At 46.7% G+C, this 25,690-nt stretch overlaps 1 protein-coding gene across 4 annotated transcripts in view; it reads left to right on the top strand.

Annotated features, from left to right (window-relative positions):
- AHCYL1 (adenosylhomocysteinase like 1) overlaps positions 1 to 25,690 on the top strand; it is a 905,485-nt gene that overhangs the window by 636,047 nt on the left and 243,748 nt on the right. For all 4 annotated transcript variants that reach the window (XM_063955029.1, XM_063955028.1, XM_063955032.1 and 1 more), the window contains exon 11: positions 11,083 to 11,153. In XM_063955029.1, coding sequence (XP_063811099.1) covers positions 11,083 to 11,153 — 71 coding nt within the window. The remainder of the gene's footprint in view (positions 1 to 11,082; positions 11,154 to 25,690) is intronic.

Below are 25,690 nucleotides of genomic sequence, written 5' to 3'. Positions count from 1 at the left end.
CAAGGGACCCTCAGGCGATAGCTGTGGACGCTCTGGTGACACCGTGGGTGTACCAGTCGGTTTATGTGTTCCCTCCTCTGCCTCTCATACCCAAGGTACTGAGGATAATAAGAAGGAGAAGAGTAAGAACTATAATCATTGTTCCGGATTGGCCAAGAAGAGCTTGGTACCCAGAACTTCAAGAAATGATATCAGAGGAACCATGGCCTCTGCCGCTCAGACAGGACCTGCTGCAGCAGGGACCCTGTCTGTTCCAAGACTTACTGCGACTGCGTTTGACGGCATGGCGGTTGAACGCCAGATCCTGAAGGAAAAGGGCATTCCGGAGGAAGTCATCCCTACGCTGATTAAAGCTAGGAAGGAGGTGACCGCAAACCCTTATCACCGCATATGGCGAAAATATGTTGCGTGGTGTGAGGCCAGAAGGGCCTCAACGGAGGAGTTTCAGCTGGGTCGATTTCTGCACTTCCTACAGTCAGGGGTGACTATGGGCCTCAAATTAGGTTCCATTAAGGTCCAGATTTCGGCTCTGTCGATTTTCTTCCAAAAAGAACTGGCTTCACTGCCTGAAGTTCAGACGTTTGTTAAAGGAGTGCTTCATATTCAGCCCCCTTTTGTGCCCCCAGTGGCACCTTGGGATCTCAACGTGGTGTTGGATTTCCTTAAGTCACATTGGTTTGAGCCACTTAAAACCGTGGAACTAAAATATCTCACGTGGAAAGTGGTCATGCTGTTGGCCTTGGCTTCGGCCAGGCGTGTGTCAGAATTGGCGGCTTTGTCATGTAAAAGCCCTTATCTGATTTTCCATATGGATAGGGCGGAATTGAGGACTCGTCCCCAATTTCTTCCTAAGGTGGTATCAGCTTTTCATTTGAACCAACCTATTGTGGTGCCTGCGGCTACTAAGGACTTGGAGGATTCCAAGTTACTGGACGTAGTCAGGGCCCTGAAAAGTATATGTTTCCAGGACGGCTGGAGTCAGGAAAACTGACTCGCTATTTATCCTGTATGCGCCCAACAAGCTGGGTGCTCCTGCTTCAAAGCAGTCTATTGCTCGCTGGATCTGTAGTACGATTCAACTTGCACATTCTGCGGCTGGACTGCCGCATCCTAAATCTGTAAAAGCCCATTCCACGAGGAAAGTGGGCTCTTCTTGGGCGGCTGCCCGAGGGGTCTCGGCTTTACAACTTTGCCGAGCTGCTACTTGGTCGGGTTCAAGCACATTTGCTAAATTCTACAAGTTTGATACCCTGGCTGAGGAGAACCTTGAGTTTGCTCATTCGGTGCTGCAGAGTCATCCGCACTCTCCCGCCCGTTTGGGAGCTTTGGTATAATCCCCATGGTCCTTACGGAGTCCCCAGCATCCACTAGGACGTCAGAGAAAATAAGAATTTACTCACCGGTAATTCTATTTCTCGTAGTCCGTAGTGGATGCTGGGCGCCCATCCCAAGTGCGGATTGTCTGCAAAACTAGTATATAGTTATTGCTTAACTAAAAGGGTTATTGTTATGACCCATCTGTTCGTGAGGCTCAGTTGTTATTCATACTGTTAACTGGATATAGTATCACGAGTTGTACGGTGTGATTGGTGTGGCTGGTATGAGTCTTACCCGGAATTTCAAATCCTTCCTTATTGTGTCAGCTCTTCCGGGCACGGTTTCCTAACTGAGGTCTGGAGGAGGGGCATAGAGGGAGGAGCCAGTGCACACCAGGTAGTCCTATTTCTTTCTTAGTTGTGCCCAGTCTCCTGCGGAGCCCGCTATTCCCCATGGTCCTTACGGAGTCCCCAGCATCCATTACGGACTACGAGAAATAGAATTACCGGTGAGTAAATTCTTATTTTTGCTTGGTGCGCATCTAACAATCATGACATTTACAAGTTTAGTACGGGCAAACTTTTGGCCTTCTTACAACAGGGCCTGGACTTAGTCCTTCGTCTGGCCTCCCTCAAGGTTCATAATTCTGCCTTGTCGGTATGGTTTCAGAGGAAAATTGCAACTCTGCCTGACGTTCATACATTCATTCAGGGTGTTTTGCGGATTCAACCTCCCTTTGTTCCTCCTGTGGCTCCTTGGGATTTGTCTGTGGTTCTGGAGGAGGCATTACAAGAGTCTCCACTTGATCCTCTTGAATCTGCGGACCTTAAGTGGCTTTCTCTTAAGGTATTGTTTTTGCTGGCTATTGCCTCTGCTAGACAGGTTTCAGACTTGGGTGCCTTGTCATGTCGGTCACCCGTTCTGATTTTTCACAGTGACCAGGCGGTTCCTAGAATGCGCCCTGGTTATATGCCTAAGGTGGTATCTTCTTTCCACCTTAACCAAGAGATTGTGGTTCCGGCCTTTGTCTCTCCTTAATTGTCATCCAAAGAGCGGTCTATGGACGTGGTATGTGCTCTTCGTTTCTATGTGAAGAGGACAGCTTCCATTCGGAAGTCTGATTCTATCTTTATCCTTTTTGGTTTTCGCAAACGTGGCTGGCCACGAATAAGCAGACCCTGGCCAGATGGATAAGAATGGTGATTGCACATGCTTATGTACAGGCTGGCCCGCCGTGGTGCGACCCTTGAACAATTGTGCAAGGCGGCTACGTGGTCCTCAGTGAACAAGTTCGTAAGGTTCTATGCCTTCGATACTTCCGCCTCCCAGGATGCTTCCTTTGGACTCCGGGCTCTTGTGCCCGCTACAGTGTGTCCCCTCCTCCCATGAGGAACTGCTTTAGGACATCCCAGATGTTATTCCCTGTGGAGCACAGTGTACCCCGCTGCAGAAAAGGAGATTTATGGTAGAACTTACTGTTGTTAAATCTCTTTCTGCTAGGTACATTGGGTTCCACAGGGCGCCCACCCTGACGCACTTAGCTTCTTTGGGTTTGTATGGCATTAGTCGCTGATACCTTCTCCAGTCGTGAGAATGTGGTGTACGTGGATACTAACGGTTGTCGTCTCTTTTGCCTGCTACTGCATTGGACTGGTTAACGAAACTGAGCTCCTGTGCACTGAGGCGGGGTTATAGAGGAGCCGGCGCTGAGCATCTTGGGAGCAGTCAAAGCTTTAGCCTGTTGGTGCCTCGAATCAAGATCCTACTCTACTCTCCAATGTTATTCCTTGTGGAACCCAGTGTACCTCGCAGAAAGAGATTTAACAACGGTAAGTTCTTACCATAAATCCCCTTTCTCATACGTCCTAGAGGATGTTGGGGTCCACTTCATGACCATGGGGTATAGACAGTTCCGCAGGAGCCATGGGCACTCTTAAGACTTTTCAATGGGTGTGATCTGGCTCCTCCCTCTATGCCTCTCCTCCAGACCTCAGATTGAGAAATGTGCCCAGGCAGACTGGATGCACTCTAGGGGAGCTCTACTGAGCTTCTCTGAAAAGACTTATGTTAGGTTTTTTTGTTTTCAGGGAGAACTGCTGGCAACAGTTCTTTCCCTGCTTCGTGGGACTGAGGGGGCAGAAGTAGGAACCAACTTCCTGAAGAGTTTCATGGCTCTGCTTCTGGCTGACAGGACATCATTAGCTTCTGAAGGGTACTGAATACTAGCCGTGTCTAGATGCTCACTCCCACAGCACGCCGTCACCCCACTCACAGAGCCAGAAGTCAGAAGACAGGTGAGTAGAAGAAGACAGATCTTCTATCAAGAAAAGTGACGGCTGAGGTACAGCGCGGCTGGCGGGAGCGCGGCGCGCCATTGCTGCCCACACACAGGCACTGCAGGGTGCAGGGCGCGCGGGGGGGGGGGGGTGCCCTGGGCAGCAAAAACACCTCTATAAACTGGCAAAAGAGGGCATAAGATGCCCAGGCATAGCCCTACCAGCGCCAGTATAAATATTATGAAAAGTTTCTGAGGTAAATAGGGCGGAGCTTATTCATCATGGAGCCAGCACACTGCTCAGTGCCATTTTCTCTCTCCTCAGGCTGCAGAGACATTGCTGGTCCTCCTTCACTTCTGACTACAAGTATCAGGGTGCAAAACAGGAGGGGGCACAAGCGAATTTGGTGCTTTACAAGTGTGTTTTACTGTGTAAAAAGCGCTGCATGTCAGTGGGCATTCTGTTCACAAGCATTAGATACTGGCGCTGGGGTTGTGAACTGGCTGCTCCTAAACTGTGTCCCTCTGACAGATTTTACTGTGGGTCTGTCCCCTGTAAGTCCCAGTGTGTCTGTGTGTGCTAGGAGTTCCTCCCCAGAGGAAACCATTTTAGGGACACAGAAGTGTAATGTGGTGGCGCTGCCGGCACACCAAGAGCCTGCATAGGTGAAAGAAATATGTGATAGAACGCATCAAATCAATAGGAGATTAGATAGGTCTGAATCTCATGCTTAGTGCTGGAGAAAATTTGTGGTGGATATGATTTTTCAGGGCTCTGTTCTTTCATCCGCAGGCGTCCCCTCTGGGTAACATAAGAGACCATTTGCGAATATTGTGAATACTGATAACAACACGGACACTGATTATTGTGTCGACGATAGTGACTCCAGAGAAATAGATCATAAATTGGCAAAAAATATACAATATATGATTGTGGCTATTGTACCTCAGGAGAAGGCTTATTTCTATAAAGAAAAGAAATCTAAGGTCACTTTCCCTCCTTCCCACGAGCTTAATACACTCTTTGAAGGGATGTGGGTGAATCCCGAAAAGAAATTTCGTATTCTCAAGAGAATTCAGATAGCTTATCCTTTCCCGGTGGAGGACAGGAAAAAATGGGAGTCACCCCCTGTGTTAGACAGTGCACTGTCCAGGTTGACAAAGAAGGTAATTCTCCCTGCACCTGGCACGGCTTAACTAAAAAAGCCGGCAGACCGAAAGATGGAAACTACATTGAAATCCATTTATGTTGCCAATGGTACGCTGCTCGGGCCCACAATTGCTTCCGCGTGGGTGAGTCGCGCTATTGAAAAATGGTCAGATAGAGTGTCATCAGAAATTGACACGATTGATAAAGATGAGATACTCCTTAAGTTAGGGAATATCAAAGACGCTGCCGCATACATGCTAGAAGCAATGAAAGATATTGGACTCTTGAGTTCACAAGCCGCTACCATGACAGTATCTGCTCGGCGGGCATTGTAGATTCGCCAATGGAACACGGATGCAGATTCCAAAAGAAATATGGAGGCTCTCCCATATAAAGGTGAGGCCTTATTTGGCGATGGACTGGATGCGTTAGTCTCGCCGGCTACCGCAGGTAAGTCGACATTTTTGCCCTCTGCTCCTGCACCGGCAAAAAAGACATATCACCCACACATGCAGTCCTTTCGGCCCAATAAATACAAAAAAGCGAGATGTTTCCCCTTCTTTGCGGGTAGGGGAAGGGGAAAGGGAAAGAAGTCCACAGCAGCTTCAGGTTCCCAGGAGCAGAAGTTTACCCCTACTTCTGCCAAATCTTCAGCATGACGCTGGGGCTCCTTTGCGGGAGGCCGCTCGGGTGGGGGCACGTCACAAATTGTTCAGCCAAGGTTGGATTCTGTCTGGCCTGGATCCCTGGGTGTTGCAAATAGTGTCCCAGGGATACAAGCTGGAGTTTCAAGACGTTCCCCCATGCCGATTTTTCAAATCGACCTTGCCAGCTTCTCTTCCAGAAAGGGAAGCAGTAACAGCGGCAATCCAAAAATTATGTCAGGATCAGGTCATAGTCCTGGTACCTTTGTCACAACAAGGGGAGGGGTTATTCAAGCCTTTTTGTAGTTCCGAAGCCGGACGGCTCGGTCAGACCGATCCTAAGCCTGAAAAATCTGAATCTCTAGTTGAAACGATTTAAGTTCAAGATGGAATCACTGAGGTCAGTGTTTTCCAGTCTGGAGGAGGGGGACTACATGGTGTCTGTAGACATAAAAGATGCTTACCTGCATGTTCCCATTTATCCTCCTCACCACGCTTATCTGAGATTCGCGGTTCTGGATTGCCATTACCAATTCCAGACGTTACCTTTAGGTCTCTCCACGGCTCCGAGGGTATTCACGAAGGTGATGGCTGAGATGATGGTTCTCCTGCGTCAAAAAGCAGTCAATATAATTCCTTATCTAGACGATCTCCTGATAAAGGCGAGCTCCAGGGAGCAGTTGTTACAAAACATCACACTCTCACTGTCAATACTCCAACAACACGGTTGGATCATATATTATCCAAAGTCACAGTTGGAACCGACGACAAGATTGTCTTTTCTCGGGATGATTCTGGACACAGAAGTTCAGAGAGTATTTCTTCCGGTGGAAAAGGCTCTGGAAATCCAGAAAATGGTAAAACAGATATTGAAACCATCGAGTGTGTCGATCCATCAGTGCATTCGGTTGTTGGGGAAGATGGTGGCGGCCTACGAGGCCATACAGTTTGGCAGGTTCCATGCCAGGGTATTCCAGTGGGACCTGTTGGACAAGTGTTCGGGATCCCACCTACACATGCACCGGAAGATAATCCTGTCGTCAAAAGCCAGGATTTCGCTCCTGTGGTGGCTATACAGTTCTCACCTACTAGAGGGATGCAGATTCGGGATTCAGGACTGGGTCCTGGTAACCACAGATGCAGGTCTCCAAGGCTGGGGAGTTGTCACTCAGGGGGAAAGTTTCCAAGGAAAATGGTCAAGTCAGGAAGCCTGCCTTCACATAAACTTGATGGAATTGAGAGCCATTTACAACGGCCTTCAACAAGCGGTACATCTTCTTTAAGATCATTCCGTGCAGATCCAGTCGGACAATGTAACAGCAGTCGCGTACATAAACAGGCAGGGTGGAACGAAAAGCAGAGCGGCAATGGCAGAGGTGAGGAAGATCCTCCTCTGGCCAGAATGACATGTAAAGGCTCTGTCGGCAATTTTCATTCCGGGAGTAGACAACTGGGAAGCAGACTTCCTCAGCAGACACGATCTCCATCCAGGAGAGTGGGCCTCCACCAAGAAGTCTTCGCAGTGGTGACAAGTCTTTGGGGAGTTCCTCAAGTAGACATGATGGCATCTCTTCTCAACAAGAAGCTTCAGAAATATTGTTCCAGGTCGAGAGACCCTCAAGCAATAGCAGTGGATGCGCTAGTGGCCTAGTGGGTATTCTGGTCGGTGTATGTCTTCCATCCACTTCCGCTGATCCCAAAGGTGCTCAGGATCATAAGGAGAACTAGAGTTCAAGCAATCTTCATTGCCCCAGACTGGCAAAGGAGGGCTTGGTACCCAGATCTTCAGGAGTTGCTCATAGTAGATCCTCTGCCTCTTCCTCTTCACAAGGACCTGCTGTAGCAGGGGACGTGCGTGTATCAAGACTTACTGCGGCTATGTTTGATGGCATGGCTGTTGAGCACCGGATCCTAGCCCGTAAGGGTATGCCCAAGGAAGTCATCCCCACCCTTATTCAGGCCAGGAAAGGAGTAACGTTGAAACATTACCACCGTATTTTGAGAAAATATGTGTCTTGGTGTGAATCCAAGAAGGCTCCTATGGAAGAGTTTCAGTTGGGTCGTTTTCTCCATTTTCTGCAGGCTGGTGTGGAGGCGGGCCTCCGATTGGGGTCAATCAAGGTCCAGATTTCGGCCTTGTCAGTGTTCTTCCAAAAACAATTGGCCTCTCTTCCAGAGGCTCAGACCTTCGTGAAAGGAGTTCTGCACATCCAGCCTCCATTTGTGCCTCCAGTGGCACCATGGGACCTTAATGTGGTGTTGCAGTTTCTTCAATCGGATTGGTTTGAGCCTCTACAAGAGATAGAGTTGAAGTTTCTCACTTGGAAAGTGGTGATGCTTTTGGCATTTGCATCCGCACGGCGGGTGTCTGAGTTGGGGGCCTTGTCTCACAAGAGCCCTTACCTGATCTTCCATGAAGATAGGGCAGAGTTGAGAACTCGTCAACATTTTCTTCCAAAGGTGGTTTAATTTTTCCACATAAACCAACCTATTGTGGTGCCAGTAGTTACTGACACGTTCACTGAGCAAAGTCTCTAGATGTGGTTAGAGCTTTGAAGATTTATGTTGCTAGAACAGCTCGAATACAGAAAACAGAGTCTTTGTTTCTCCTGTATGCTCCAAACAAGATTAGGTGTCCTGCTTCCAAGCAGACTGTTGCACGTTGGATCAGAAGTACGATTCATCACGCCCATACTACAGCTGGATTGCCGTTACCGACGTCGGTGAAGGCCCATTCCACTAGGAAGGTGGGCTCATCCTGGGAGGCTGCCCGGGGGGTCTCGGCATTGCAACTTTGCCGAGCAGCTACTTGGTCGGGGTCAAACACATTTGCTAAATTCTACAAGTTTGACACCTTGGCCGATGAAGACCTCAAGTTCGGTCAATCGATGCTGCATGGTCATCCGCACTCTCCCTCCCGTACTGGAGCTTTGGTATAAACCCCATGGTCATGAAGTGGACCCCAGCATTCTCTAGGACGTATGAGAAAACAGGATTTTGATACCTACCGGTAAATCCTTTTCTCCTATCCGTAGAGGATGCTGGGCGCCCGTCCCAGTGCGTACTTTACCTGCAGTTTTGTTTATTAGAGTTACACAAGTTGTGTTTTATTAGTTTCAGCATGTTTGCTGTAATTGGTTCATGCCTGTTGGCGTGTGTTATGTTGAATGCCATGTTGTGCGGCATGGTTGAGGTGTGAGCTGGTATGTATCTCTCCATTAGTATTAAAGTAAATCCTTTCCTCGAAATGTTTGTCTCCCTGGGCACAGTTCCTATAACTGAGGTCTGGAGGAGGGGCATAGAGGAAGGAGCCAGTTCTCACCCATTGAAAAGTCTTAAGAGTGCCCATGGCTCCTGCGGAACCGTCTGTACCCCATGGTTATGAAGTGGACCCCAGCATCCTCTACGGCCTAGGAGAAGAGGATTTACCAGTAGTTATCAAAATCCTGTTTTTTTCCTTGTAAGTTATTTTTTGGGAACATGTAAATCTGAATATTTCAAGTATTTCTAGATGGTTATATTACACTAGATGATGTGCCCCCCCCATCCCCTCTCAATTCTATTGATTAATGTTATTTGCCAATTTTGGAAGTGTTGTGTAAAATTAAAAATGCATTTACAATTATTTGTTACTTGGTACTCTCCCTCTTAACCCAGCCCCCAACATTCCCCTGCATCGCTCCCATCACTTTCCTTTCCTCTTTCTCTTCCTCCCCCATCTCTCTCTCTCCCACCCCCTCTTTCTCTCTCCCTCTCTATGCTAACATTCTTTCCTCAGCTCTCATAATAAGAGCTGTTTGTTTCCCTGTCACTCACTGCTTGTTATCCTCTCCTCATCTCCTTCTCACCGTAACCTACTACCTCTCCCTTCCTCCCACTGTCCGTCACGCTCTTGCCTCTCCCTGTTACCCTCTCTCTGCCTCTCCCTGTTATCCTCTTCCTGTCATCCTCTGCTTTTCACCCTCGCCTGTCCCAATCACCCGTTGCCTCTCCCCGTTACTCACTGCCTCTCCCTTTCACCCACTCTCCATCACCATCTCCCTTTTTACCACTGCTTCTCCCTGTCACCCTGTGCTTGTCAGCCTCTCCTGATCACCCTTACCCTTTCTCTCTCTCCCCGTCACCCTCTCTTCTTCACTCTCTCACTCTCCGTCACTCACTGCTTGTCACCCTTTCTCTCCATGCCACCCACTGCCGTGTTGAATATTGTGACCTTGGGGTGGTACGGAGGAGGGGGACCCACTGCATATTTTTGCACCTGGGCCCAGCACTCACAAATTCCAAAAACTAGGAACCTCATTTACATTTACAGTTTAAAAATCTACTATTGTGGGGACAAATTTGAAAATGCTGTCTCCACCATGTTTGCATAAGAAAAGGCAAATTTATGCTTTTAGCCCACATTTAGAAAGCAACACCATTATTTGCTTTTCAGAAAGGACAGTTTTTTCAGATCTGCATTAGTCCCCATTTTGATACTTTAAAACATACATTTTCTCCCCTAGTATTTAGTGCACTTATCAAAAATATATAATGTACAGTATTATTAGGTTATTTACAGTATATAGCGCACATATTCTGCAGCGCTTTACAGAGAATATGTGGTCAGTCATATCAAAAGTAAGTATATTATGTCCCCAACCCAAGTTTAGCAGCTTTATAAATAATTCTTTAAAGATTGTTGTTTAGCTCTAAATGTAATTTTCTTTCAGAAATTACTAGGTGATGGAATGGCAGAAATACACCAATATCTGCCTTTATTTATAGCTGTGAGGTTACCATTTATAAGCAAACTCCTCTCGCAGTTTGCACAGTACCCAAAAACAATATTTTTCAGTCACCGTAATTACCTACAAATTGGAGTTCGGTGTTGCAAACAAAGGAGCCCATTTATCAACGATGTTTAATACCGGCGGCATATTTAGATTAGTATCACTAATGAAAATGCAGCTGATATTTAGCATTACTTACCTCTCCAGCGAGGTCCAGCGCTCTCAGCGTCATCTTACGATTTGCTGCTAGCGGCAAATTTCTGAGTCATGTGCATGCACGACGTCCAGTGTGTGCATGTGCATGACTCCTTCACCCGGCAGCAATTCCTGGAAGGCTTCGCTGAAGCCCGAAAGGCAGCGATGTGTCCCTGTTGCCGGCAATGGGGACCATACCACTCTCCATCTATATCTAGCGAGAGCGGTACAGGGGCAAATAGCGGGCTGGGTATTGGATGCCGGCAGCCGGGATCCAGGCGGTCAGCATACCGACTCCGGGATCCCGGTCGCCAGATGTTCTGTTCCCCATGTTCTATTCCCACTCCATGGGTTTTCTTGGACACACACGAGTGGGAATAGCCCCTGTAAGCCGGGATTCCAGCTGTCAGCATTGTCAGTGGTTGGTATTCCGGCGTCGGTATCCTGACCGCCAGGATCCCGACTGCCGCCAATGTAACCGCATCCCCAAATAGCGATAAGCCTAGTTTACCGCTGTTTGCTGAAAGGATGACATGACCCCTTTAGTGAGTGCTAAAGGGGTTATGTATTGTTGATAAATGGGGCCTAAAAGTCTAATTTGTATTCAGAAAGTGAAACTGATATTCCTTATACCAATTGACTTAATCATGTTATTCCTTTTCTTTTTATACATTTATTGGTTCTACCAGTCTGTGCTTTTAATTTGCATTACGTCTCTTTCCAATACAGCATGGAAGGTTTTCGTGTGGTGAAATTGAATGAAGTTATAAGACAGGTGGATGTGGTCATCACTTGTACAGGTAACCAGGTATATAAAAACTGGGATTTTCTGTTAACAGTCCATAGACTGAAATATTTCATAACCACAAAGAAGTAGTAACATGTTTTTAACCCAGAATGCACATTGACCTCTTTGGGAAGAAAAAGAGGACTGAGTATCAGTACTATGAGTTTTTCCCTGTTTTCCTTCTGTAAATGCTGATTTACTTACAGGACTAAAAGCAACACTTTAAAAATACATTCAATACACTTTAAAATGGAGCCGCTGCGGCCGCTGTAATCAATCCTTAGCCTACGTACTTTTTACACAGTTTGCGTACAAAGCTCCGTACCGTGTACGCACTTTGCGTACACATGCCGTGATGGTCGTACAAAGTACACGCGGTGCGTACACACAAAGACACGCCGTGAGCACTTTACAGCTAAACGTGTGACTAGATTACACTTACATAACACTAGCAGGGAAAGAGAGACACGGCACCAATTTGTATTTCAAAGACTATGTTGGGATTTGACCCACCAACGGTTCTTTACTAGCAGGGGGTTACAATAATAACAATACAATACAATAAGAAAATGGCTACAGTCAATGGTACGTACGTTTGGTTTCGCCTGTGCTTCCCGTTCCGGTCCTCAGTCATCAAGGTAGATGACCTTCAGAGATTGTGAGTGACCTGGCCTGCAGCTGACTATTTATACATTTGTCCAAGACCTAACACAATGGAAACTGTAATCTCTTTGTCCATTGGACACAGGGATGGTCATTTACAGTTCAGAGGAGGTCATAGGTCAGTTTGAATAGGTGGGCGATGTCTGACCCAGGTGCAGTTGCAGATGTTATCCTCTGGGTTCCCGCCGCATATCAAGTGTACAGTAAATACAGTTAATATTTATATTCTTCTCCTGCGCATAACTATTCTCAGGAGCGTGCGATCTTCTGCAAACTAACACCGGAATATTGCTCTTAAAATACCCTACAGCTGGATACCAAACACCACATTATAACCTAGTTCTGTCCCCTCCTATCTTGTAAAGGTGAATCCCTTTGTTCTTATACCATTTAAACAAGTGTAACTCGCTGGTGTGGTGCAGGGAGACTATGGGGTAAATTTACTAAGGTGGGAGATTTTTAGAACTGGTGATGTAGCCCATAGCAACCAATCAGATTATATCTATTATCTGCTAGAAGCAGCTAGATAAATGGTAAGTAGAATCTGATTGGTTGCCATGGGCAACATCACCAGTTCTAAAAATCTCCCACCTTAGTAAATTTACCCCTATGTGTACATTGTGCACTATTTGGATTAAATATGTAATGTGTTTTTATGGCTTTTCCATGCGATTACAAATACTACCATAATTACTCATACCACGCGACCATACGCAAACTGTGAATATGCGCACGCACGGCAGAAAAAGTATGCGCACGGAGGCCATATGTGTGTAGTTTGTACGTGACGTGTGTACTGCAATATTTTTCGACTTCGACAGTCCACCCTTTGGCAGTCATCAATAACTGCCACTAACTAATCAATAAACAGAAAAATATTACCTATACAATATATACAGAAGCTTGGATGATCACGGGAGAGTTTTAGGTGAAAAAAAGTATAACCTAGTGGGATAGTAAAAAGCATGTATGTATGAATCCATGTCTGAGGGGCATGTATCATCGTGCCGTATATGTTCTAAATAAGCTTTGAGGTATTGCGAAGTATACATTAAATCATTCTCATCCCGTCTTAAGGGTCTGTAAATGGGCAAACAAACACTACCGAGCTCTTTTCGGCTTCTTATTCCAACAAATGGGGAGCACATTTAGTTGATGATACATGGAGGGGGAACATATGTGAATGCTACTATATGTGTATAACACCTGTCGACTATGTGTGCCATTAACTGGGTGTTGCAGAGATGAAGATAAGACATAAATATAAAAATACATTCACATAAACGTTGGGTAGGGCTGACGTCTTTTCCAGTTGGATGTTTCTGGGTAAGGGGGAAACAGAGAAAAATGGTGAAAGAAACAGGCCATGAAATTAATTTGCAATACTTATCATAACACTGTCCCTATGGATGGATCATAAATCAAATCTGTTGCTGTAACAGCGCTCTCGCTCCTTAGACTCGTCAAATTTGTGCTGTGCTTGCGCCGCGTTAGAATTCGGACACACCTGAATATCAGACCAATAATTTTGATGACTCCCAGGATACGAAGAAGAAACTTCCCCACACTCATAATGACTTTCTGTGCCCACTCTCCTAACCCTGAGAACCATTTGTGTGGGTTCAACAATGAGACCCAGACGGTCAGTTCATTACCTACAGTCACTAAGGTAAGGTTGTGCTTCCTCCTGAACTCCCACTTAAACTGTAAGATCTCGTCCATCTTCTGATCGATGATCTCCGTGAGGTCGTCAGTGCTGTTCGTAATATACGTACAGCACTTCACACCATACTGAGTTGCAAGGGTAACACAGTACCCACCTGTCACAGCTGTAACGTAATTAAGGACCATCCTGTGTTGGATCAGTTCCTTCTTGTAAGCGTGTAACTCCCTTCCCGTATACCTGAAGGTGTCATCATACATCTCGGTGATATTGTCTATCAAGTTTGCTAGCACATGGATGTACCTATAATTTATAATTCCTCTGGCAGTACGGGTGATATCTACGAGAAGGAACTGAATCCCGGTGGATTCATGGATCAAATCAGAGGCTGCGTGCTCTGCCTTATCTATGAGGTGTCTCTTGATGATGTGTTCATAGTGGGTATGAGTATAAGGAGTCTGAGCGCTGCAGTGAACGTCTTTCATTTTGTCGTGGGTTATTGTCATGACCTCTGGTAGTAGTCTCCCAGTATAACACAATACCTCAGAGCTCGGAGTAAGCCACTTGTACGCTTTCCTCCCACATATGAAATAGGCATCATCTGGGAGAACATAGGGGACAAAATGTAATATCACCATATTGCAAAGTTTCCAGGTAAAGAAACCAATCCCTAGTTCTCTCATTTGTTCAGTACAAGTATCGGGCTGGATGATATGGGCACAATACCCTGACGATACTTTTCCAACCCACGTGGTCTTGGGTCTGGCTTCTACGTGTATACCAATACCGAAAATACTTTCCACTGTTGGCTATCTTGCGTACAGCTCTGTGTGAAAAAGTCATTGTCTGGTTATTCCAAGTCACTTCCCAATTTCCTGGTTTTCGGAAATTGGAAATAGTAAAACACAACAGGGACCTTTCTACGTTGTACTGGTGGAGCTTCAAGCTAGGGGGCCTAGAGATATTGAATTTCTTGTCCACCGGTCTCCCACCCCGTAATTCGAGTACCTCATCTATTGCTAAAGGGTATGGTACTAAGCCTGACGTCTCTGTCCTTGAGGTACCTGTGAGCACACCCAACATTCTGTCTTGTTTAAGACCTTACCCACTAATGAGTGGTAATCACTCAACGGATGTCGGTCCATGCCGATATTAATGTTGGACTGACATCTCTGGATGCACCCGTCTTCGACTATGTTCTCACAATTCCTACAAATACAATATTCATCAGACAATAACCCTTCACATTGCATCTGAGCTTCATGACTACCAGAGCGCTTACTGATACCAGCCTTTACTCGAGTGATGTGCTGCTCCTGAGATCCTACAAATTCGTACTCGCCATCAGAACCCATTCCAGATCCTTGCTCGACCTCTCTGGGACCCTCACCAAAACAAATTGTCCTAATCAAAAACAGAATTTCTAGCAGAACCCGAAACGTAGTCTCTTGTGATAGATCCATTTCGTTAGGGGAAAGAAGGAAAATAAGAAGGAGGAAAGAAAGGAAAATGCAGGGGGGGGGGGTGAAAAAAGAAAATGGTGCGACAACCGTCCTTGATCTTGTTGTTTTCCATGCTCAGGTGCCGTTCAACAGTCCTGCCTCTCAACTTTCCCGGAACAAACACTCTAGTGATACGAGGTTCTCTTTGCCTTGCTCTTTGAACACACAGTTCACTTCAAACACACAGTTACCAAACTACACAAACTCGATGAATGTGAGTAATAAACTACTTTGTGAGTTCTCTCCGGGTCAGCGACCTTCTTGCAGTGGGACGAGTGGACCCAAATCTCTATTTTGGCGACCTTTAGTGCTGTCGTGCTGGTTAACAAGACTTGGTACGGTCCTTTTGAATCATCACATAATCCCCAGGCTCAATGTCATGACAATTACTGTTCGGTAGGTCAGGAATCACCAGCTTTAGATTTCTTTGCTGATTTCTCAGCTGGCGGCTCATCCTAACCAAATATTTCACAGTTATTTCATTATTGCATTTCAAATCATCCTGGGGGTCTATCATTATATGAGGTTGCCGACAAAAAAGAATTTCAAAGGGTGATAAGTTAAGCGGAGACCTGGGAGTGGTTCTGATGCTGTACAACACTAGTGGCAAAGCTTCTGGCCACAGCAATCCAGTTTCAGCCATCACTTTGCTCAGCTTGTTCTTAATAGTGCTGTTCACTCTCTCTACCTTTGCACTCGCCTGTGGTCGGTACGGATTATGTAGCTTGCTATTAATTCCCATCAGTTTGCACATGACCTGAAAGACCTCACCTGTAAAATGGGTACCCCTATCACTTTCAATCACTCTAGAGATACCATATCTACACACAAATTCCTGCACAATTTTCTTTGCAGTGAACGTAGCAGTATTTGTGGCAGCAGGGAACGCTTCTACCCAGTTGGAAAACACATCGATACATACTAACACATATTTCAAATTCCTACAGGGTGGTAACTGTATGAAGTCGATTTGTATTACCTGAAAAGGTCCGTCTGAAGGAGGGATATGGGATGGCTCTGTTGGTATTGTCTTACCAATATTCTTCCTCAAGCAAGTAAAACATGTCATTGCTCTCTTACCTGCATGAGAAGAGAATCCTGGCGCACACCAGTAGGCTCTTACCAGCTTGCACATACCCTCTTTGCCCAGATGAGTCAGACCGTGTGCCGCCTCAGCTAGACTTGGAAGATATGCTCTGGGGGCCACTGGCTTACCGTGTCCACCTGTCCAAAGTCCTGAGGACTCCTGACCATACCCCCTCAACTTCCAGACTGCCTTTTCCTGTAGGGAACACACATTTTTCATTTCAAATTTACTGTCGTGTGTTATCAGTTGTGGGAAGTAAACCATCTCTGGAAGAGAGAAGAGAGGGGAATAATAGTAAAAAAAAGAAAATGTCAGGTTTGGCATTCACCAACAGGCTGTCTGTACACAGTCTCCCTTCACAGTCTCCCTTCACCAGTATTCTCATCCTCCACCCTTTGTGCATGACTAGGCACACTGCCGTAATACTGGTGTCCTTGTGCTGGTGAGATATACTGGAATTGGGCAGAACTCTGACGGACCGAGTAGGTATGTGGTGTTTGAACTGTAATCGGGTCCATGTATTGTACCCTCCTGTCGGTGAACGTAAGAGATGAGGAGGACACTTTGAAGAAAAATCACATAGAGGTTAGTAACAGATAAGTTTGTAGAGGCAAAGAGGATTTTATAAAATTTGACAACCTGGATTGGGCACTATGGGGAATGGCTTTTTCTACTAGGTCTATACCCCTAAAAAAAAAATCCTATGTGTGTCGTATCTCTACTGGGACTATCCCAGCCATCAATCCAGTGTCCTGTCCATCCTAAATTCATAGGGAACCCGGTATCTGTGAGATAATTTCCTCTACCTGTGATGGACATGAATCTAGAACAGTGAAATGCAACATTAGTCTTTGTGGGTGTCTAACATACTTTGCACTTCCTGATCGGGAGCACATTATATGTATTTTATATCTAACAAAGCTCCTGTTAAGTTAATCAGGGGCCATTTCTGCTAGAGAAAGAAGCAAAGGTTTTAGAGGCCCCATCTTAACCCCAGCAAGTTTTGTCAAAGGGTAATGTTGCATATATTCCGTTCTTCCCATTAGCCGAATCTGTATTTTCTATATGGCTCGTGATTCCTTACTATATGTCCTTTGATCCCATCTATGTGTTTAATGATGTGGCTTGTGTTTTCTGTCTAGGGGGTCTATATTAACTATGTGTCCTACTACTCCTACAATCTTTGGCAAAATGCCCTTCCATTTTACAAATGTAACATATTCTCTGTCTTTTCCAAACAGCAGGGGTCTGGGATTTGAGCTGATGAGTCTTTACTGTCAGAGCCTGTATACTTACTGTCATCAGCTTCTCCTCCTGTTCTCTGCGCCTAGCAATATTCTTGTGGTGTTCAATAGCGCACTCTCTAAGACAAGCTACTGTGACCCCTCTCCAATTAGGCAAAGATGTTTGCACCCTGTCCCTTAATGCCTTATTGAGCCCGTCCATTAGCACAGAGACAGCCACCTCCCTGTAATTCGCATCGTTCCCTATATCCAATACCCCAATGTATCTATCCATTATTTGCAGAGCCCGATGGAAATATTCAGATGCCATTTAATTTTCTCTCTGTTTTATGGAGAAAATTCTCCACTTAACAGTAGTTAAGTGGAGTTAGTCAGTCATAGGACCATCCGACTCTATTCTACAATCTGTGATACATTTTTGGGTGTCAATATTAGGGGGTAAGCACGCCTTCAAGAATATCCCCCAATCTTTGTTTGTGGGTTCATGGATATTACCCAGATCCCTGATAAACTTCTGACATCTGACTAAATGCTTCTGGGGATCGGGGAATTCTGAAATGATTGACCGCAGCTCAGATCTGGACCACGGGCAATACATTGCATTATACCTGGTAAGGATTATTCCCTGACTATCGGTCCTCCTATTGGGAGTTACGATTTCCAAGATAGGATGTAATCCTACCATTTCATTTCTAATTTGCTCACTGTGAGGTGTTAATGTCTCTGTGTAATGAACAGTCTCACACTTACCGATGTCTGAGATCTTACCAGTCCTTTCAGTGGGGGATACTGCTACTGTTCTTACTGGTTGGACAGGGCCCACCTGAATTTCCTGTAAGGCAATTGCCTGGATGAGGGCTGAGAGTGGGATGGATGCATCATTTTCCTCTGACCTATGACCTTGGAGAGAGTTCAAAACAGGATACAGCTTGCACGGGTTAGGGTTAACACATTGCTTCTGCATTCTACTATCATTTACAGATATACCATTGACTCTAGCCATCTTTTCTCTGACGTCCTAGTGGATGCTGGGGACTCCGAAAGGACCATGGGGAATAGCGGCTCCGCAGGAGACTGGGCACAAAAGTAAAAGCTTTAGGACTACCTGGTGTGCACTGGCTCCTCCCCCTATGACCCTCCTCCAAGCCTCAGTTAGATTTTTGTGCCCGAACGAGAAGGGTGCATACTAAGGGGCTCTCCTGAGCTGCTTAGAGTAAAAGTTTAAAGTAGGTTTTTTATTTTCAGTGAGACCTGCTGGCAACAGGCTCACTGCACCGAGGGACTAAGGGGAGAAGAAGCGAACTCACCTGCGTGCAGAGTGGATTGGGCTTCTTAGGCTACTGGACATTAGCTCCAGAGGGACGATCACAGGCCCAGCCATGGATGGGTCCCAGAGCCGCGCCGCCGGCCCCCTTACAGAGCCAGAAGACTGAAGAGGTCCGGAAAATCGGCGGCAGAAGACGTCCTGTCTTCAATAAGGTAGCGCACAGCACCGCAGTTGTGCGCCATTGCTCTCAGCACACTTCACACTCCGGTCACTGAGGGTGCAGGGCGCTGGGGGGGGGGGCGCCCTGAGACGCAATAAAAACACCTTATATGGCAAAAAATACATCACATATAGCTCCTGGGCTATATGGATGCATTTAACCCCTGCCAATTTTTCCATAAAAAAGCGGGAGAAAGGCCGCCGAGAAGGGGGCGGAGCCTATCTCCTCAGCACACTGGCGCCATTTTTTCCTCACAGCTCCGTTGGAGGGAAGCTCCCTGACTCTCCCCTGCAGTCCTGCACTACAGAAACAGGGTAAAACAAGAGAGGGGGGGCACTAATTTGGCAGATAAATATATACAGCAGCTATATCAGGGAGAAACACTTATATAAGGTTATCCCTGTATATATATAGCGCTCTGGTGTGTGCTGGCAAACTTTCCCTCTGTCTCCCCAAAGGGCTAGTGGGGTCCTGTCCTCTATCAGAGCATTCCCTGTGTGTGTGCTGTGTGTCGGTACGTTGTGTCGACATGTATGAGGAGGAAAATGGTGTGGAGGCGGAGCAATTGCCTGTATTAGTGATGTCACCCCCTAGGGAGTCGACACCTGACTGGATGGTCTTATGGAAGGAATTACGTGATAGTGTCAGCACTTTACAAAAGACTGTTGACGACATGAGACAGCCGGCAAATCAGTTAATACCTGTACAGGCGTCTCAAACACCGTCAGGGGCTCTAAAGCGCCCGTTACCTCAGATGGTCGACACAGACACTGACTCCAGTGTCGACGGTGAGGAAACAAATGTATTTTCCAGTAGGGCCACACGTTACATGATCACGGCAATGAAGGAGGTTTTGAACATTTCTGATACTACAAGTACCACAAAAAAGGGTATTATGTGGGGTGTGAAAAAACTACCCGTAGTTTTTCCTGAATCAGATGAATTAAATGAGGTGTGTGATGAAGCGTGGGTTTCCCCCGATAAAAAACTGCTAATTTCTAAAAAATTATTGGCATTATACCCTTTCCCGCCAGAGGTTAGGGCGCGTTGGGAAACACCCCCTAGGGTAGATAAGGCGCTCACACGCTTATCAAAACAAGTGGCGTTACCGTCTCCTGATACGGCCGCCCTCAAGGAACCAGCTGATAGGAAGCTGGAAAATATCCTAAAAAGTATATACACACATACTGGTATTATACTGCGACCAGCAATCGCCTCAGCCTGGATGTGCAGTGCTGGGGTGGCTTGGTCGGATTCCCTGACTGAAAATATTGATACCCTGGACAGGGACAATATATTATTGACTATAGAGCATTTAAAGGATGCATTTCTATATATGCGAGATGCACAGAGGGATATTTGCACTCTGGCATCAAGAGTAAGTGCGCTGTCCATTTCTGCCAGAAGAGGGTTATGGACGCGACAGTGGTCAGGTGATGCGGATTCCAAACGGCATATGGAAGTATTGCCGTATAAAGGGGAGGAGTTATTTGGGGTCGGTCTATCGGACCTGGTGGCCACGGCAACGGCTGAGAAATCCACCTTTTTACCCCAGGTCACCTCTCAGCAGAAAAAGACACCGTCTTTTCAGGCTCAGTCCTTTCGTCCCCATAAGGGCAAGCGGGCAAAAGGCCACTCATATCTGCCCCGGGGCAGAGGAAGGGGAAAAAGACTGCAGCAGACAGCCTCTTCCCACGAACAGAAGCCCTCCCCCGCTTCTGCCAAGTCCTCAGCATGACGCTGGGGCCTTACAAGCGGACTCAGGCACGGTGGGGGCCCGTCTCAAGAATTTCAGCGTGCAGTGGGCTCACTCGCAAGTGGACCCCTGGATCCTGCAGGTAGTATCTCAGGGGTACAAATTGGAATTCGAGACGTCTCCCCCTCGCCGGTTCCTGAAGTCTGCTTTACCAACGTCTCCCCCCGACAGGGAGGCAGTATTGGAAGCCATTCACAAGCTGTATTCCCAGCAGGTGATAATCAAGGTACCCCTCCTACAACAGGGAAAGGGGTATTATTCCACGCTGTTTGTGGTACCGAAGCCGAACGGCTCGGTGAGACCTATTTTAAATCTGAAATCCTTGAACACTTACATACAAAGGTTCAAATTCAAGATGGAATCACTCAGAGCAGTGATAGCGAACCTGGAAGAAGGGGACTATATGGTGTCTCTGGACATCAAGGATGCTTACCTCCATGTCCCAATTTGCCCTTCTCACCAAGGGTACCTCAGGTTTGTGGTACAGAACTGTCACTATCAGTTTCAGACGCTGCCGTTTGGATTGTCCACGGCACCCCGGGTCTTTACCAAGGTAATGGCCGAAATGATGATTCTTCTTCGAAGAAAAGGCGTCTTAATTATCCCTTACTTGGACGATCTCCTGATAAGGGCAAGGTCCAGAGAACAGTTAGAGGTCGGAGTAGCACTATCTCAAGTAGTACTACGACAGCACGGATGGATTCTAAATATTCCAAAATCGCAGCTGATTCCGACGACACGTCTGCTGTTCCTAGGGATGATTCTGGACACAGTACAGAAAAAGGTGTTTCTCCCGGAGGAGAAAGCCAGGGAGTTATCCGACCTAGTCAGGAACCTCCTAAAACCAGGCCAAGTGTCAGTGCATCAATGCCCAAGGGTCCTGGGAAAAATGGTGGCTTCTTACGAAGCGATTCCATTCGGCAGATTCCACGCAAGAACTTTTCAGTGGGATCTGCTGGACAAATGGTCCGGATCGCATCTTCAAATGCATCAGCGGATAACCCTGTCTCCAAGGACAAGGGTGTCTCTCCTGTGGTGGTTACAGAGTGCTCATCTTCTAGAGGGCCGCAGATTCGGCATTCAGGACTGGGTCCTGGTGACCACGGATGCCAGCCTGAGAGGCTGGGGAGCAGTCACACAGGGAAGAAATTTCCAGGGCTTGTGGTCAAGCATGGAAACGTCACTTCACATAAATATCCTGGAACTAAGGGCCATTTACAATGCCCTAAGTCAGGCAAGGCCTCTGCTTCAGGGTCAGCCAGTGTTGATCCAGTCGGACAACATCACGGCAGTCGCCCACGTAAACAGACAGGGTGGCACAAGAAGCAGGAGGGCAATGACGGAAGTTACAAGGATTCTTCGCTGGGCGGAAAATCATGTGATAGCACTGTCAGCAGTGTTCATTCCGGGAGTGGACAACTGGGAAGCAGACTTCCTCAGCAGACACGACCTCCACCCGGGGGAGTGGGGACTTCACCCAGAAGTCTTCCACATGATTGTGAACCGTTGGGAAAAACCAAAGGTGGACATGATGGCGTCCCGCCTCAACAAAAAACTGGACAGATATTGCGCCAGGTCAAGGGACCCTCAGGCAATAGCTGTGGACGCTCTGGTAACACCGTGGGTGTACCAGTCAGTGTATGTGTTCCCTCCTCTGCCTCTCATACCCAAGGTACTGAGAATCATAAGAAGGAGAGGAGTAAGGACTATACTCGTAGCTCCGGATTGGCCAAGAAGGACTTGGTACCCGGAACTTCAAGAGATGCTCACGGAAGACCCGTGGCCTCTACCTCTAAGAAAGGACCTGCTCCAGCAGGGACCATGTCTGTTCCAAGACTTACCGCGGCTGCGTTTGACGGCATGGCGGTTGAACGCCGGATCCTGAAGGAAAAAGGCATTCCGGATGAAGTCATCCCTACCCTGATCAAAGCCAGGAAGGATGTAACTGTGCAACATTATCACCGTATTTGGCGTAAATATGTTGCGTGGTGTGAGGCCAGGAAGGCCCCTACAGAGGAATTTCAACTGGGTCGTTTCCTGCATTTCCTGCAAACAGGACTGTCTATGGGCCTAAAATTAGGGTCCATTAAGGTTCAAATTTCGGCCCTGTCAATATTCTTCCAAAAAGAACTAGCTTCAGTTCCTGAAGTTCAGACGTTTGTCAAGGGAGTACTGCATATACAGCCTCCTTTTGTGCCTCCAGTGGCACCTTGGGATCTCAATGTAGTTTTGGGGTTCCTAAAATCACATTGGTTTGAACCACTCACCACTGTGGACTTAAAATATCTCACATGGAAAGTGGTAATGCTGTTAGCCCTGGCTTCAGCCAGGCGTGTTTCAGAATTGGCGGCTTTATCCTATAAAAGCCCTTACCTAATTTTTCATACGGACAGGGCAGAATTGAGGACTCGTCCTCAATTTCTCCCTAAGGTGGTTTCAGCATTTCACTTAAACCAGCCTATTGTGGTGCCTGCGGCTACTAGGGACTTGGAGGATTCCAAGTTACTGGACGTAGTCAGGGCCCTGAAAATATATGTTTCCAGGACGGCTGGAGTCAGAAAATCTGACTCGCTGTTTATCCTGTATGCACCCAACAAGCTGGGTGCTCCTGCTTCTAAGCAGACTATTGCTCGTTGGATTTGTAGTACAATTCAGCTTGCACATTCTGTGGCAGGCCTGCCACAGCCAAAATCTGTAAAAGCCCATTCCACAAGGAAAGTGGGCTCATCTTGGGCGGCTGCCCGAGGGGTCTCGGCTTTACAACTTTGCCGAGCAGCTACTTGGTCAGGGGCAAACACGTTTGCTAAATTCTACAAATTTGGTACCCTGGCTGAGGAGGACCTGGAGTTCTCTCATTCGGTGCTGCAGAGTCATCCGCACTCTCCCGCCCGTTTGGGAGCTTTGGTATAATCCCCATGGTCCTTTTGGAGTCCCCAGCATCCACTAGGACGTCAGAGAAAATAAGAATTTACTTACCGATAATTCTATTTCTCATAGTCCGTAGTGGATGCTGGGCGCCCATCCCAAGTGCGGATTGTCTACAATACTTGTACATAGTTATTGTTACAAAAATTGGGTTATTATTGTTGTGAGCCATCTTTTCAGAGGCTCCTCTGTTATCATGCTGTTAACTGGGTTCAGATCACAAGTTGTACGGTGTGATTGGTGTGGCTGGTATGAGTCTTACCCGGGATTCAAAATCCTTCCTTATTGTGTACGCTCGTCCGGGCACAGTATCCTAACTGAGGCTTGGAGGAGGGTCATAGGGGGAGGAGCCAATGCACACCAGGTAGTCCTAAAGCTTTTACTTTTGTGCCCAGTCTCCTGCGGAGCCGCTATTCCCCATGGTCCTTTCGGAGTCCCCAGCATCCACTACGGACTATGAGAAATAGAATTATCGGTAAGTAAATTCTTATTTTCCGTTTCGACCTGTGTAGGTAATGGTGTGTCCATGCCCTCATTCCTGCTAGGTTTGGAACTTGCTTTGCGAGTTTGTTCCCTTTGCACCTCCCCCTCTTGTTGCCACAGGTTTAAACAATTGTTATGTCTGATCCTTTGTTTTCTGGATTTAATCAGACATATTTTACTACCTACATTCTGCAGTACCTCTGGTTCAAAGCTGCCCACCCTAGGGAATGATACCCTATCTTTGTCAGTCATACGTACCCATTCGTCACAATAAATTTCAGCGTGTGGACCATATTTCCCACACATTATAAACCTCGCTGACCCCTTGGGCCGCAGCTCTCCATCCTGAACCCTGGCTACCAAACGTCTCTCACTTGAGCAACTGGCTCCCATAATTGTGGGCCTTTTCCCACAAACACCAAAATACTCAATGCAAGCAGACCTTGAAAGTTCTGCGATCGTTCTTCGCCAGCTCTCGCCCACGTTGGCCAGTACTACGATACACTGTCGATAGTGGATCGCGATGTACCCAACCTAGGGCCCCTAACTGGCTGCTATTCACTGGAAGTTTTTAGGAGCCACTTACCTTTACCAGTGAATATCTACCATTTGAGATTTTCCTGAGAGAGACCAGCGAAAACTCCCTATGGACTTTTACACAAATCAAGCTTGCGTATGCCCTACACGGCGCTAATGATACAGCAATTTTGTGCAAAAAGGTCGCACAAGGGTAGAAAGTTGCATCACAAATCACACCTACAAACGCGCGGTCCAATCGCACAGCGTATAGGTACTTGTTACCTATCCACTCTATGACCACGAGTCGAATATACAAACTGTAACTCTCAGCCGGAGCATAACAACAAAAATTATATGGGTCACAATTCACAATTCCCTACCACGCTCCTGTGCAAGTCTCCTCTCGACTTGCGTACTTTACTATACTAACGTGACTCAGCTGCCTCACGCCGCCAAGCCTTCACTCACTTGGTGTACCAACGACGAGATCCCGAATTCCCGGGTTCAAATCCACTCTTACCTTCAGCTCACACAAATACACAGCGTTTTTCTGTACAGAAAATTTCCACTCTTTCTAATCGGCAGCTTTTACCCCAGAGGCAGTACAGTTTAAACAAAAGTCTTATACTAATCTGCTTTTGAAACCGGATAGTTATGTGCTATTGTATTTAAGGTATACTACCCCACCTTTTAATTGAACGAACTATCGTGTAATTTGTACTTAGCGTCCGCACTCTTACGCACTTTGCGTAAACACGCGACCGTGCGTGCCTTTTACGCTGCGTGCGCGGTCCTGTACTTTGTCTTAGCCACATGTACAAAACGTGCATCTGCAATAAAACAAATCACACAACCTCTATAAATGTGACCAATACAAACTATAATTGCTCACAAGCACAACCCACACTTGTTCTGTGTAACCCTTTATGACTGGGCCAGAACTGTGTTTTGTGTTTTTATAAGTATTCCCTTAACACACTAATTCAAATGTATCTATATAGCTACAAATGTATCTGATTTCACACAGATCTAAACTGGTTTAGCGATCTATACCTTGTGGCAACAATATGTGAGAGGGTATGCAAAGTATCTGTGCCCTTTGCGTACGCTTTTGGCGCCAAATAAAATTACACAGATTTTTAAATAGCTTTTTCCTGTTTACCTACGGGTTCTATCAGCACCTCTGCAGACCAGACAGAGCAGACGCAATCTAACAGCACA

This window comes from Pseudophryne corroboree, chromosome 2 (genome assembly GCF_028390025.1).
Source record: "Pseudophryne corroboree isolate aPseCor3 chromosome 2, aPseCor3.hap2, whole genome shotgun sequence".
NCBI lineage: Eukaryota > Metazoa > Chordata > Amphibia > Anura > Myobatrachidae > Pseudophryne > Pseudophryne corroboree.
This window is presented reverse-complemented; position numbering and strand designations above follow the sequence as displayed.